This window comes from Hippocampus comes, unplaced genomic scaffold, assembly GCF_001891065.2.
Source record: "Hippocampus comes isolate QL1 unplaced genomic scaffold, H_comes_QL1_v1.1 scaffold186, whole genome shotgun sequence".
In the NCBI taxonomy this organism is placed as follows: domain Eukaryota; kingdom Metazoa; phylum Chordata; class Actinopteri; order Syngnathiformes; family Syngnathidae; genus Hippocampus; species Hippocampus comes.
In genome coordinates, this window is record NW_017806236.1 from 1,758,160 (window position 1) to 1,772,714 (window position 14,555).

General features: G+C 43.9%; 1 protein-coding gene across 3 annotated transcripts in view; it reads left to right on the forward strand.

Annotated features, from left to right (window-relative positions):
* The first annotated feature begins 5,461 nt into the window (after positions 1–5,461).
* Positions 5,462–14,555, forward strand: part of LOC109507618 (cGMP-inhibited 3',5'-cyclic phosphodiesterase A) — a 71,864-nt gene continuing 62,770 nt past the window's right edge. For 2 of the 3 annotated variants that reach the window (XM_019857198.1, XM_019857199.1), the window contains exon 1: positions 5,462–7,072. In XM_019857198.1, coding sequence (XP_019712757.1) covers positions 6,215–7,072 — 858 coding nt within the window. In that variant the 5' untranslated portion in view covers positions 5,462–6,214. Of the gene's footprint in view, positions 7,073–14,035; positions 14,199–14,555 lie in introns of those variants that run through there. The other variant, XM_019857200.1, reaches the window with a different exon arrangement.

Consider the following 14,555-nt stretch of genomic DNA (forward strand, 5'->3'; position numbering starts at 1 on the left):
GCTATGGTTTGCCGTGATTTATTTACCAGCACAAAAGGTCTTACCATCAACATGAGACATCAGTTCCCTAAATTCCTTGAGAATGAACAGATTATATCTGAATGTGTTGTGCTTTTTTTTTTGGGCTTTTTGCCATTTCTTTTATGATACTTATTTTCATCACCGAAAAACAAAACTATATATAGCTGGTGACTCACACGTGGACTTGAAGCGATAGAGCACCAGACATCTTCCCAGGCACTGGTACGAAAAACCGTGACCCCGTTGAGTTTTCAGGTTGCACACACAACCTGTATTATTAGGGCTGTATTATTATTATTATTATTATTATTATTTTCAAGGATAAAGAGAGGGAGTGACAATATTTTGAGCAAACTTCTCAAGCGCATTTTTGAATGGCTGTTATGTTTTTGACAGCGCGCCATAGTTCAGTCCGGTTTGGCCGCGCCTCTTAGTTCCTTCAGAGTGGTGGGTTTTTTTTGTTTGTTTTTTTAATGTTTATATTTACAAGACTATCCATGCTAACTTCAGTTAGTCGTCTATTATGTTTTGCGTTATACATTAGCATTAAGCTAGCAACCTGTCAATGGTTTAATTGAACATTCGTGTGTCAGCTGGAAGTGGCAAATAGTGTTTGAAGCAAACACGCTGGCTCTTATTTGGAGAACTGTGCAAGTAAAAAAAGGAATGCGTTCAAATGTGTATTTTGTGTGGAGGTGTTTTTGAAGAAGTTAAAATGTGTTTGAAGAGTGTAGGAGGAGTAAAATTAATTTTTAAATTCTTCATTGTAGATTTTTACCAATTGCTATTGGGACTGGAACAACCGCCGGCAACGAGCTTTGCTGCAATTCGAAGATTGAACCACTGATGAATGGCGTCACAATGTCGTAGATGTGACGGCCAATCAGAAATGCCGTTTCCTTTCTAATGAGCTTTTATAACGGCAATTAAATTTCCAGGTAAAATAGGTACCTTTGCTCAACACAAGTTGTTTTCCAACCGAGCGAATCAATACTGACCTAAATAAGAGCCCACATATAGAAATCTTTTATGATAGACATGGGCTCAGGTGTTTGTATAAACGTATAGCGATTTCAAGCGAGCGGTAAGATCCCTCACTGCACCAGCAGTGGAGAGAAACAGACTCATTACGTTGGTTTCGCTGTCTCTTCTGGCACTTGAAACCGGTATCCTGTGCCAGTCGTCAATTTGGTTAAGTTCCTGGTGGGCGTAATGAATGCTCGCAGAACTAATGGAAAGCAAGCAATGAAATAACACAAAAAGAGCACAATAGTCGTCTGTGAGCCAATGCGCGCGGTCGCGTTGGCTAGCATTGATGCTACAAGGCTATTATGAGCCCTACTATACACTGCTGTGGCTCATTAATAAATGAGAAAAGAAGTTCTGTGTGACTATGAACCGGTGGGACACTCACATGCGAACCAAACCATTTAAAGGGTTTTCAAAAATCCTTCCACCCTTAGTGTTTATATGTGTGCGCGTGTGTGTGTGAGTGAGTGCCAACTCGCACAGGAGCGAGCAGGCTGACTGATAGAAGAGGTGGCAAAGCGGCGCGAGGGAATGGAGATGTCGCATGGAAATGACCATTTATCGAGTCAAAAAAAAACCCCTATCATGTCCATTTTTTCTCATGGAGCGATAAGTCGATTTAGTACTTATTGTGACAAGCCTAACTGTAAATACAGTTTTGTTTTTTTACCTAGCTATATTACGAGTTCATCCTATGGCTAAAAAGTGAAGCGTGGAGAGTCTCTGTCGCCGAATGTGTCGTCACTTTCAAATATCCACACTCTCACCCGTATTTCTCTCTCTCTCTCTCTCTCTCTCTCTCTCTCTCTATTATCTTTCTATAGTCTACCTGTAGCGACAGCAGCCATATCTCATATGTGGCACCTCAAAATGTTGTTTCACCATAAAAACAGCAGGTACAAATTGGTCGATGGCGAAGGTCAATCTCTAGGCTTGCGGGGTTGAGTTGCAACCTAATCGGTTCGCAGTTGTCAAGTTCGGTCATGTTCGGCCGCATCGTTTGGCGTAGGCAGCTAAAGAGATGAGATGCTTGTTGGTTCATCCTCAGCATGTGAGCAAATTCTACTGTGCCTGCTACTGCCAGTGAGTGTGTGCATGCGTGCTTTTGTGCAGATAGATGTTGTGCGCGCATGTGTGGATGGATGTTCGCATCACCTTACTGCATGGAAACTTGGCCTCAAGCCGGCCGTGTGCCCAATCTGGGCTGGTAAACATTCTGGATGGATGTCACTTCCTGCCCAGAAGCGTCAAACACAATATGAACTCATTTCCATCACTTCCTTTTCACTTGTAAGAACATGCAAACTCCACATAGGAAGGCCGAAGCCAGAATCAAACCCTCCGACTGTGCACTGTGAGGCGAACGTGTTAACCAGTTTTCCACAATACATTTTCACTCATGGAAGCAGCAGTCAGTTTATATGTGCTACAGGGGCATCCCTCAACACAAATACCACCCCCTCCCCGACTTCCATTTGCATCGACATTGCAGCTCAGCTTACCTTTTGCCTTTGACACGATAGCAGGGCTGGCGCATCTTGGTAGTACGCACGTATTTCTCCATGGTAGTACCTTTCTCTGAAAGTCTTTGAGATTTTATGTACTCACTTGTCAGCCATATTCTGAATGGTGATCTGTTATGAGGTTTTTTTATTTCCTTCGGCGAAATAAGTGTCTTGCCTCAATAAATGTTTGAAAGTACTGTGCTAGAATCCAGCGATTTGCATGCAAGCCATTAAATAAAAGTCAGTTATAGATACGTTCCAGTATTTAACTAAACTGCTCGACTTGGAGGAAAATGTTCTCTCGTTGCAAAGGCAGAAAGAAGAAATTGAGATATGGTCTCAGTTGTACCACACACACGAGACATGCACACACACACACACACGCACACACACACACACACACACACACACACACACACACACATCCAAACTTTCAGCATTGTTATGATAAATGTTCCTCTGTAAGGGTCCAAACGTCATCAAGTGATTACAGTATTCTGCTTCTACCCACACACTCTGTTCTCAAACGTGATCTTAGTTTCTGGGTTTTATCTTGGCTTTGTTTCTCTTTCAGTCATCATGAGATTCGTCAGTAGGAAGATTTGTTTTCAACTCCCGTTTATTCTCTCCCCCTCCTAAAAAGCAGAAGTTGAGAAAGATGCGCTCGCATGTGGAGCCAGCAGCTGTCCACTGCGTTAAGGAGGTTGCGTGGCATTGAGTTGATGGACAGGATCAAGACCTCCCGTTAGCACCTCTTCCCCTCCCCTGCTTCTGACTAATTATAACAGACGTGGAATATACAGAATTCCCGTTTTGCTGAGCATCTGCCTCGGAAGTGACATTAAAAAAAATCTCATCGCAGCACAGGGTTTGTCCTCCAATTATGTCTTGCGTGTTGAATTGATTTTCTTTCACGCTTCAAGAGGCGAGAGGTACCCCACGGACTGGTGGAAAAACTTCACATTCCCCGACAACGTACCTGAATTCGCAATGAATGACATTGTCCTATTTTTTTTAATCAAAACAGGAAGTGCGTGGCACATGAATGTATGTGAACAAGGTGCCACTGATGCATTATGAGAGCGTAAGTTCCAATGCATGTGCACCGCGTGAACGAACACACTGTGCCCCCGTGAGACCCGCGAGCTGAAACGCTGTGATGGAAAGCAGCCGCCGTGACAAAACGCATCATGGGTGCCACTTAAATTGAGATGAATATTTCAATGACCCAGAGGAGTGGAGGGCATTAAGTCAAGCTCAGGGGGTGGGGGCAGATTTGGCGCATTCCACTTTGCATGCCAGATCAGGGCGCTCGGGACGTCAAGTCCCAATTTCACTTCGGCGTGAATCTCCTCACATCAAAGCATAAGATCCGTTTTAATGCCACGTGTAATGTTCACGTGAAGCTAGTGACACACTGGAGCACTCTGTCGCGCTCCTGAAGCGTTGATAGCGGTTGTGGAATTCAATTTGGAGACACTGGGGTCACATGATTTGCCCTTCTCCCAAGGTCATCTCCAAACTCATCTGTATGTGTCCTTTGAGAAATGCTTGCAACGCACTGTTATGTCACGGGACCATCGGCCAACTTAAGTCACCTGGGGTATTCCTCCACATGCAGGGGTGCAGATGTGGGATTTTGGACCTGGGGTGGATGGGGACCTAGCTCATAATCAAAATAATCCAAAAAAAAATGTCTAGCTGATCAGCATTAGTTATACATGATGAAACTGACCACCTCTCTCTCCAAAACATATTTTAACATGTTTGTGTATTAACTGAAATATACTCAACACATTTTCATCCATAAAAATAGTGACGTAAAAATGTACATGGAATTCACATTTTGAACAAGAGCAAAAAAGTATTATTGGGATTTTCCTATCGCGCATACGTATGTTTACTTTTAGCGCGACCCAGGTTAAGAGTAAATGTCATTAATTATTTACAGTATGTCTGTGTATATTCTCCACCGTTTATTATGAGGACGTGCTACTCCTCAACATGACAGAACAATTAACTGCCACATCTTGTCAACAGTCATCGGCTATGATAGTCTACTTAAGTAGCTACCTTTTCCTTGGGACTTTGCCCTGGCTGCAAACCCAACATTGTATTAAAAAAAAAAAAAAAAAGTAGAAAAAGTAGCAATTTCCAAGGATATTTCGAAGTATATCCTTCAGTGATGCTAATGTTGAGTACATGCCACAACACATAGTTTCCTGAGGAGCAAAAGAGCCCCTATCCAGCCTGTTTTTTTGTTTGTTGTTTTTTTTTTTGTTGTTGTTGTTTGGGATCGTAAATCAGGTCAAAATCTGATTTGATTGAATTCTGAAGAAATAATCCGGGAAGAAAAAAATAAAAGTAATCTGTTCCAAAATCAGACGGGAATTAACTGGGGAGCAGCCCAAGGTGCACCGACCCTTGTGCTCAAAGTCAGCTGTGGATGGATGAATGTTTAAAATGGTTCCCATCATTAAAAAAAATAATAAATATTATATACCTATACAACCCATGTTTCACAATAGCAGTGATCATGGAAAGTGCAAGTCTTCACATTAAAGCAGTTAGATAATTCTATTTGCCATTTCCCCGACTTTATTTCTATTTTCAATTGCTGATTTCAAACTGACAATTCAAATGATGCTTATTTCAAAGCACACAGTTAAATATTTTCGCCTTATAGCGTGTGCAATGCCACCTCACCAACTGCAGCGCAGCTCATGACAGTATCTCATAAATGACGTGTTATTATTCGTGTTATTCAGCCACATCGTCCTGAGCAACCTAAACATTTTTTTGTTGGCCATTTACACGCATCTTGCATTAAGTTCCGTTTGTGTTCATCATTGTACGTTTGTGGTGGCATCACCCACGCAAAAATGAAAAAAAACAAAATACACGTGGAGTCCCATGAGCTGCAACGTCGTGAGATTACGTTTTACTAAATGGCATGGGCGCAGTTTAACCTTTGTGTTTTTGTGCATGCAACCTTTAGAAGTGCTCCAAAAAGCATATGATGTTTGGTCTTTTGGTGATTATTACGTTGGGACAGTGGGTGTTTTGCTTTGTTATCGAGTTCAGATCAATACATTAGTGAGATAGTGAGGGCGCCTGCGGGGCTGGCTGAGAGACTGGTGGAGGATTTGGGGAGACCTTGACGGAACTCGCGGGTGTGAAATGAGCTCAGGACTTGCTTGGAGAGAGGCTGACACGCGGACTTCGTGAACCTCGACACGACTTGGCAGACACGCTCGCGCACGTGACACTATTATTTGCATCCTGGGAAACGGGTGACGCGTGGATCCACTTGAAGGGAAAAAAAAAACATTGTCACACAGAGTGTGTGTCTGACACACGGACGTATAGAGCGGGTCTTTTATGGTGTAACGTTTGCGCAGCAGTGACACACGGGAGCCTATTTTGTGCCACAAAGGAGGACAGACTTCAGATCCACGCGTTGGATCTCCACACCATCTGACCCACACCACTGCTTGGAAGAAAATAAGAGAGAATGGGGCGTCCCGTGCCGGTGGGTGCCAGTGCGTAACGACCTTTTTCGCCCTCCTCGCTCCTGCAATAAAGCGTGTTTGTTCATCGGCGTCCTGCGAGCACAGCACCGTCGATGCACGACAGGCTCGCCCCCATTTCCTGTGGCCATGCCTGCACATTTGGAGCGGACGCGCGCGGCAGAAAAAGGCTCCGCCGGCGTCCCGAGCCGCAACGGTTACGCGCAAGCACGTGTCGTCCCACTGAGCCGCGACGCACAGCGCGCGTCGTCGTGGGTGAGGCTGGCGTGGACCCGCGCGCGGACTTGCATCGGAGTGGGCTGCGCGGCGTGTGCGCTCGTGCTGGCCGCGCTGCTGAGGTGCGCACAGTGGAACTGTGAGCTGTGCGCACTCCCGCAGCTGCAGTCGTGCAGTCACTCGCTCGCGGGCTGCCTCGCCGAACTGCTGCTCGCTTGCTGGGCTGCCCTCTCGCCCTTCCTCAGCCTCCTGTGTGCCTTCTTCTGGCTCGGCGTCTACCTGATTCGCTGCGGCGTGCTGCTCCCAACCGCCCTCTCGCTCCTCACCGCGTTCCACCTGGCGGAAGCGGCGGCGTGGAGCCTCCTGGACGGCCCGCATGAAGTAGCCGCTGCGCTGGTGCTCGCGTGCGCGGCCGGCGGCGCACTGATGCTAGCGCGCCTGGACCGGGGCACGTCCGTGGTCGTGGTCGTCAGCGTCGTGCGCGCCGTCTCCCTCTTGTCGCTGCACAAGCTTCGTCCCGCTTGGAGGCCGTACGTGGCGTACCTGCTGGGGGTCGTGGGCATCCTCCTGGCGAGGTATGCTGACAGGCTCCTCGCCGGCCAAGGGACACTCGAGGAGGGCTGCACCCCCGTGACTGGAGCCAAGGGAGACGTCCCCGCATTTAAAAGGCGCAGGAGGTCCAGTTCGGTGATATCCACAGACATGGCACATAGTCAGTCCAACAGCAAGTCACATCGCAGGACCTCTCTGCCATGCATCCAGAGGGACCAGGTAGGACCCCCCCCCAAACCCCCACCCCCAACACTCACCGTGACCCAAGTACACACTTTAACCGTTGAGCCCTGATTTTGCAAAGATTTTATTAACAATGATGCAGACTCAATTGTTATCGCCTTGTTATTAGCATTTTAATGTGATCATTTGTAATATTCACCGCCCATTTTCTACTACTTGATCTATTTTTGGACCATTACTTGGCGACGTTTTTAAACATGAGTAGCTTGTCTTGAGACAACATTTTTTTCCCCTCATCACGTTCACTTTATAGAGTTGGATTTGTTTGCATTCAAGACCTGAATATTGTCCATTAACTTGATCAATCAATTTGGCACATTGAACATGATTATCTATCGATGTATGTATGTGTATAAAATGCTCACAAAAATAAAGGGAACACTTGGAGTTACATTGAGCTGTTTCAGTGTTCCCTTTATTTTTTTGATTAGTGTGTGTTTATATACACACACACACACACACACACACACACACATACATACATACATACACATGCGCACATGCATAGTCAAACGTTTAGACAGTTTCTCACTCAATCGTAATTCGAAGTGTTCTAACTTGTGACTGGTCATTTATATATTGCTGCATGTACTATATGTATACATGTCATACTTGAAGTACCTCGATTTATACCATATGAATTCAGAGAATATGTTAACAAAGCTGTAGTAGAAGTTTGGTGTCAAATGGCACCCAAATCCTTATTTTGAAGCAGTGCTTTCCAGTGGTGACAAAAAAAAAAAAGAGAAACTGAGGGTGATTCCCATTAACTAATTAGTCCATTAAAAGGACACATATATTTATAACTTTCTTCCTCACTTTACGGAGGCTTTCTGTCCTCAAAATAGAAGAATGGTTGCGATCCGCATGCTGCCTCGTGCACACTCCTATCAGCTCCTGTGGATGGAACATCAGTGACTGTGCTGAGTGTTCGAAAGGAGGAGTTTTTTTGGTGTGATCAAAGCTGTGTGTGTGTGTGTGTGTGTGTGTGTGTGTGTGTGTGTGTGTGTGTGTGTGTGTGTGTGTGTGTGTGTGTACTGCAGGGCTGTCAGTCGGCCCACTTAGAGGTGCTCTAACTACGCTAGTTAGCACTTTAGTGGTCCTGTTTGTTTTTCTTTGTGGTCACACACACCCACCGAAACTCATATTTGATATTTTTGCGACAATTATTCATTTTTAACCGTATTATTTCGATCCAACTGCTGCAGTTTGACGTTTTAAGGTTTCAATCGACTTTGGTTGTACCGATGCCAGACGTCATATTTCTAAGCAGGTGTTACACCTGGCTGATTTTTCCACATACAGATATTTTTTAAAAGCGGTTATACTAGGCAATACTCTTCTGCCATACATTTATTTATTGACAGTGCACAAACGTGGTCTCTTCCCGCACCCACATAACTTAAACCCAACAAAAAAATCTTTAATTACTTCTGTCAATGCTTTTAAGACACAATACATCAGTAGTATATTTGATTATCGCAGCAGTCAAAACAGTCCTGAAAAAAAGACATTCCTTAATGTAGTGAGTGCAAGTTAAGCATTTTACTCCCAATGAGACGTTGCAAAGCTAATCCGGAGCGTTATGGAACAAGCGGCGTCATCTGCACAGCAATCACACGCCACATTTTGACTCACAATCTAGTTAAGATAATGAATCAGTTTTCCCCCCAACCAGCCCTGATGGATGAAGCGTCCCCGCGCACCCGGAGGCCTCTCATCTCAGTCGGCGGTTGACCAGTCACGACCTGCCTGTAATTGAGACACACATGGTCGACACATGCCGTCGTGAGCGTCTCTTGTCTGTGTGGTCTGCAATGTGTAAACAAGCCCAGAGTGACCCACGCTAGTCATCGCCTCGCTCACGCAGGGGCTCAGACGCACATCGGGGGGCTACAATGAGACTAGCACATGGTGAGAGGTGGCGTGAACTGTCAAACCTGAGTGTGTGTGTGTGTGTGTGTGTGTGTGTGTGTGTGTGTGTGTGTGTGTGTGTGTGTGTGTGTGTGTGTGTGTGTGCGTGTGTGCGCACTTCTCCTCTGTAGGAGAAAAAAGGTGTTTTATCAAGTCAGGATGTTTAAATGTAGCAGTAGGATATCTGCACTTTGTTGGCCTGATGGTATTTACATTATTGCCGAATACTTTTGTTTCCTTCTTTCGCAGACCTTTTCATAAGAGCACATCGGATTAATCGTTTCTGTCTCAAAACAGTTTACTTCAAAAATAAATAAAGCAACGAGGAATTTCCAAGTGCTGTCTTCCTCCCAAGCCTGCCGTGGTAGCCTCAGCTAGATACTTGTTGTGTTGCTATACACTTGACTGAAAACACATAAAATTGTGTCTTTTGCGGTTTATGTTCCACTCACGTTGATGCTTTTTCATTGGCAAACCCAGATAATTCTTGGTACTGTTGTAATACACAATCTCTTGCACTTTTCACTTTTTGGGGAGCCATACTGGAGAAAAAAAAAGATTCGTATTGGTATGTTAAATCCATGACGTACTGAGTGATTGATATAAGCTGTGTGAGAGAAATCACAACTGAGCTTTTCAAGTTTCGAGACTTTTTTATTTTTTGTGGTATGGTTTTCGTAAAGTTAAAAATAGTCTGTTTATCTGGCCACTCACCCGCATGTTTATCAGAAGCAATTCAAAAGTTTTTTTTTTTTGTGCTTATCCATTGTGTGACTGTTCAATAAGACACCTCAAGCCCAAAAAAAAGAACCAAGTGATTGGATTTACATGTTTTCTTATGGAGTGTAGAGCTGAAGTTTTCATATCACTCAATTTTAGTTTAGACTTTTTGGAATGTATTCATGAAAACCAAGGTTCCACTGTAGTGTTTAGTTTTTTTAATACAAAGTGACATCATCACCTACTTGCCTGGCATGCATAGTTTTTCTGGCAAGTCATTTCTTTGACTAAACTTTTCCTAATTGCTTTCTAGTTTGCTTTACAGTAGTAGGCACATTCCCCAACATTGGGCTCCTTCCAGAAAGTCGTGACTATCTTGGCTGATAGCAGCTAGCACGACGGACAAAGCTTCTTGTTGGTTTCAGCCAAAGTGACCGTTGTATGCTTATCAGCTGTGGATGACGAACAGCAGGAAGAGGTGCAAGCTCATGATGCGGATCTATTTTCGCAGCGTGCAAGGAAATGCTAGTCCACGGTTCTCTTGCTGTATACATATTAAGTCTGGGGGATAGGGCCTGAAATTGATTTCACCAAATAAATTGAATTCCTTCAGCGTGACCGTACACATTTTCATACAAACCTAAGTGTAAAAGTTAGAACCAAAGTGTTTCTGAATGGTTATAGAGACCCTTAGCAGAGCTGAATTCGTTAAAAAGAAACTACATAGAGAGAGAGAGAGAGAAAGAGAGAGAGACCCTGAGCAGAGCTAAATTCATGAAAATAAATAAAGGGGCGGCCCGGTGAGACAGTGGTTAGCGCGTCGGCCTCACAGTGCAGAGGTCGTGGGTTCGATCCCGGCCCTCCTGTGTGGAGTTTGCATGTTCTCCCCGTGCCTGTGTGGGTTGGTTTCCTCCGGGTACTCCGGTTTCCTCCCACATTCCAAAAACATGCATGGTAGGCTGATTGAAGTAGGTGTGAGTGTCAGCGCAGATGCTTGTTCGTCTCTGTGTGCCCTGCGATTGGCTAGCAACCAGTGTCCCCCACCTACTGCCCGAAGCACACCCTGTGATCCTTGAGGATAAAGCCGTTCAAAAAAATGGATGGGTGGATGGATAAATAAAAAAAGGACCCACTTGGAGTCACATTGCATTGTTCAGTGTTTGCGGGCGGGTTATTGGAGCATATCCCAGCTGACTTCAGTCAACATTTAGGGACGAACAACCATTCAGACCCACATCCACCCATATCCACATAGTCACCGAGGGGGAATCCCATGCTGCCTGCACAGTGAGGCTACTGTACCACTTTCACTCGCTGTGACGATTGTGTGTGTGTGTGTGTGTGTGTGTGTGTGTGTGTGTGTGTGTGTGTGTGTGTGTGTAACTTTTAGAGTGTATCTTGTGCCGATCTCAAAACTGTGCAAAATGGCGGAAATGATCACAACCAACATTGCTGACATAAATGATTAGTACAGTATTCCGCATTAACATATATTTGATCCTCCTGCTTCTAGCTGATGTATATGGAAACGTAATGATTCATTTTTGGTTTGTGGATGTGTTTTCCGTAGCTACATTGTAGCTGTTTATTTTCTCTCGAGACACTTACTTACCTGCTAATTTTTGTGTTCAAAGATGGTATCTCTCTGCTCCAGACAGACTGCTGTGAAAAGTGTACTGTACTCCCAAGCATTTCTACTGCTGTTTTGTGACTACATTTCTCAATAGCTTAGACTAGCTTATCATGACTTCTCTATCTGTTAATTACTTCTCGTGCTCCTTTTGTGCAATCAATACCTTTCAGCTGTTACGTATATGCTGCCACTGAGCTGAGGATCAGTGACTCAGAAGAGCGTCTCTTCAGTGCGAGGCAGTGTTTAGCTGTGCTAGCTAACCAACCACAGCTCGGAGCTAGCTGGTGCGGCATAAGATGTCATAGCACAGAGAATTCTCCCGGTAGTTCAAGAGCAGCAGGGAAGGCTACAGTCGTCGGATGGGTGACATGTTGCCCCAACAAAGTGGGACAAAAAGCAACAGAAAGTGATCAAGCAGGAGGCGAGTGAACTTGAGAACGCTGCGTTTTCATTGTTAATGCAGCGTCCCTTTCCCGTTTTGATGACAGGCTCTGCTCTCTGTCCGACTCCTGACACCAACACAAATATTATCATAGCGGGAGGAGGAAATTCTTTCATAACTTGGATGATCAAGATATTCTTGAAATCTCTCTTAATGACTTCCTGTGGAATGGGATCCAAACACAATTGCTGCTGCTGTAGTAAATGTTTCCTGTTTCACTAGTTTTGCTGCCCAGCTCCATAATTGAATTGTGTTTCGGATGAGGGCGGGGGAGCTGCTAACGGTCTAGGGGGCAGCTATTTAACACACGCTTGACCAGAAACGCATCCTTATACTTGGGGACACACAGCCTTTTGGGATGTCAACTTTAGACTTTTAACATTGGTTCATTTTTAAAGAGCTTTACGTCTGAGTGTGAGATAAACAAGAAGCTGATGCTAACATGGGATGCTGTGTCTTGTGATTGGAGGATATCATCCACGCTCCCGGTGCTTGCACACGCAGTCCCGGTCTATTAGCTGTGCATGTGCAAGGAGGCGAGTGGTGGAGGAGTCGGGGTGGAATGAAAGTAGGTCATTCGAGGTTTTGTTTAGTAGCCAGGCAAAACAGCAGGCGTGCTCTTACTCCCCCAAACTGTGGAAGAGTGGTGCGTGATAGTCTGTCAGAGCTTTTATCGTGACTCTGCTTCTGTTGTGATTTGTGTGCGTTACCTTCTCCATGTTGGCCGCGTACGATAAAGGCACAAAACAAGACAGCGGTGTAAATGAGCAATTCAACTCACTTTTTTGGCACTGAAAAACAACTCTCCGCTGTTCATTTGATCATTCAGTTGCACTTATTGCGTCACATCTGTCACTGAGGTGGAGATATATATTTTAATCAAACTCCAGTCAAGAGTCAACCGAGCATTTTTTTAAACGTTTTACTCACTGCGAAATCTCTGATTCGTGCCACAAAATGGAATTAACATTTGGCTGATCTGCTTCTCCCATTCATTTTATTTAATTTATCTATCAGGTTGGTCATCGTTCCAGGTAGTTTTAATAAACTGACACAAGTCAACCAACTCCTTCTGACTGATGTATTCCGCTCGGAAATTAGCCGTTCAAGTAAATATTGTGACAATTTAAATGTATTGATGTCATCATGAGCATTGTGTATACTACAGATGTCGTTAATCATCATTTGGCGCTGCAAGCCGAGATAGGAAGCTTGTGATTTAAAGATGCATTCCCCCCCCCCCCCCACACACACACGCACGCACCCACAAAACTAAAATTATTTTAGTTTTCCATTTTATTCACCTTGTGCTTGACATTGATATTCCTATTATATCCAATAATTTCAATGATTCCATCAATAAATTAATAAAATAGCTTCATTTATGCATTTCCTGTGGAACTACACGGGCGAGAAAGGAAAAGCAGCAGTGCACTTTAAATGACTCCAGCAGCTATGCACACATGAAATTCAGATGCTGGCATTTGGTGGAAGCCCTCACACATGAGATTTCACTTTTTTACCTTTATATCACCAATATACATGTTTTTTTCCTGCAGACGTTGACATTCAAAAAAACTGTAATATATTATGTGAGTTTGTGTGAAGTACTTATTTTTTCTTTTGGCCAGAAAAATGACTTCAAAGTGCATAGTTGAGGCCAGAAAGACACGTCAACCATTTTATTATTGGGGCTTTAATTACATATTAAACTTGGAGGTAAGACCAAATGTTTTTTTTTTTTTTTTTTTTTTTTTAATTTAAAAAATAACCTTTTATTAAATGTTCTTTTGTTTTGTTTTTGTTTTTTTGCTATCACATTGTTAGTGAGTATGGGATTGATTGAAGCATTGAATACAAATGTTTCAGTTAAGGTCCAAAATTAAATAAAAAAAAAAAACAGCTCAATCTTCTATTTTGGGTTCAGATTTTTATATCCGACTCCAGAGCAATCATTGCCATACCACCGGTCATGAACCTCACCACACGTCAGTGATAAGAGGAACGATTGGTTTGCTCCCGCATCCACCAACTCCCGGTCGCACATAATCTGCAGTGACTGTGATCTTGCCCAGTTGAAACTGGATTTCCCAATGTCAGAGCTTCCAACTTGCTTTATAATTTATTTTTTTGAGTTGCTTTGAAATATGACGCTTTGAGTTGCTTTGAAATATGACGCTTTGAGTTATCAAATCAAGGCACACAGAGTTGAAACAAGCCTGTTGCTTTGTTCTGAGCATTCTCGAGTCTCGAAAAGGTGGTAGTGCCTCCTGCTCCTTGAATTGTGTTGAAAATACACACCACGACTTCGAAGGGATTTCAGAGAAACGGCAACGACTTGGAAATACAGTATGATCAGTCAAAGGGATTGGATGCAACTCTTCAAAGTGCAAGTACTTGACTCTTTTCACGTATTAATGCCCATCTTTACGCAGCCACTTGTCATTGGGTGTTCTGAAGTCTCTTAAACCGCTTCATCATCTCTCTCATTCAACGTCGACATGGCCGCATATCGTAAGACTTAATATCAGTTTCTTTTGACAGAAATCTATGTACAGTATCGCCTTATTTATTGTATCCTGACGGTGACTGTAGTGGAGGACAAATGTCTGACATTTGTCTTATTTGCAGTCTTTCCAATGGCTTCACTTTCAGGAGCTCATGTCCCTTTCCATCATGACATATTGCAGCTCCAGCAACAAGTTGTGGCCTCTTCCCCACAACTCATGACAATGAACCTCATCTGACTC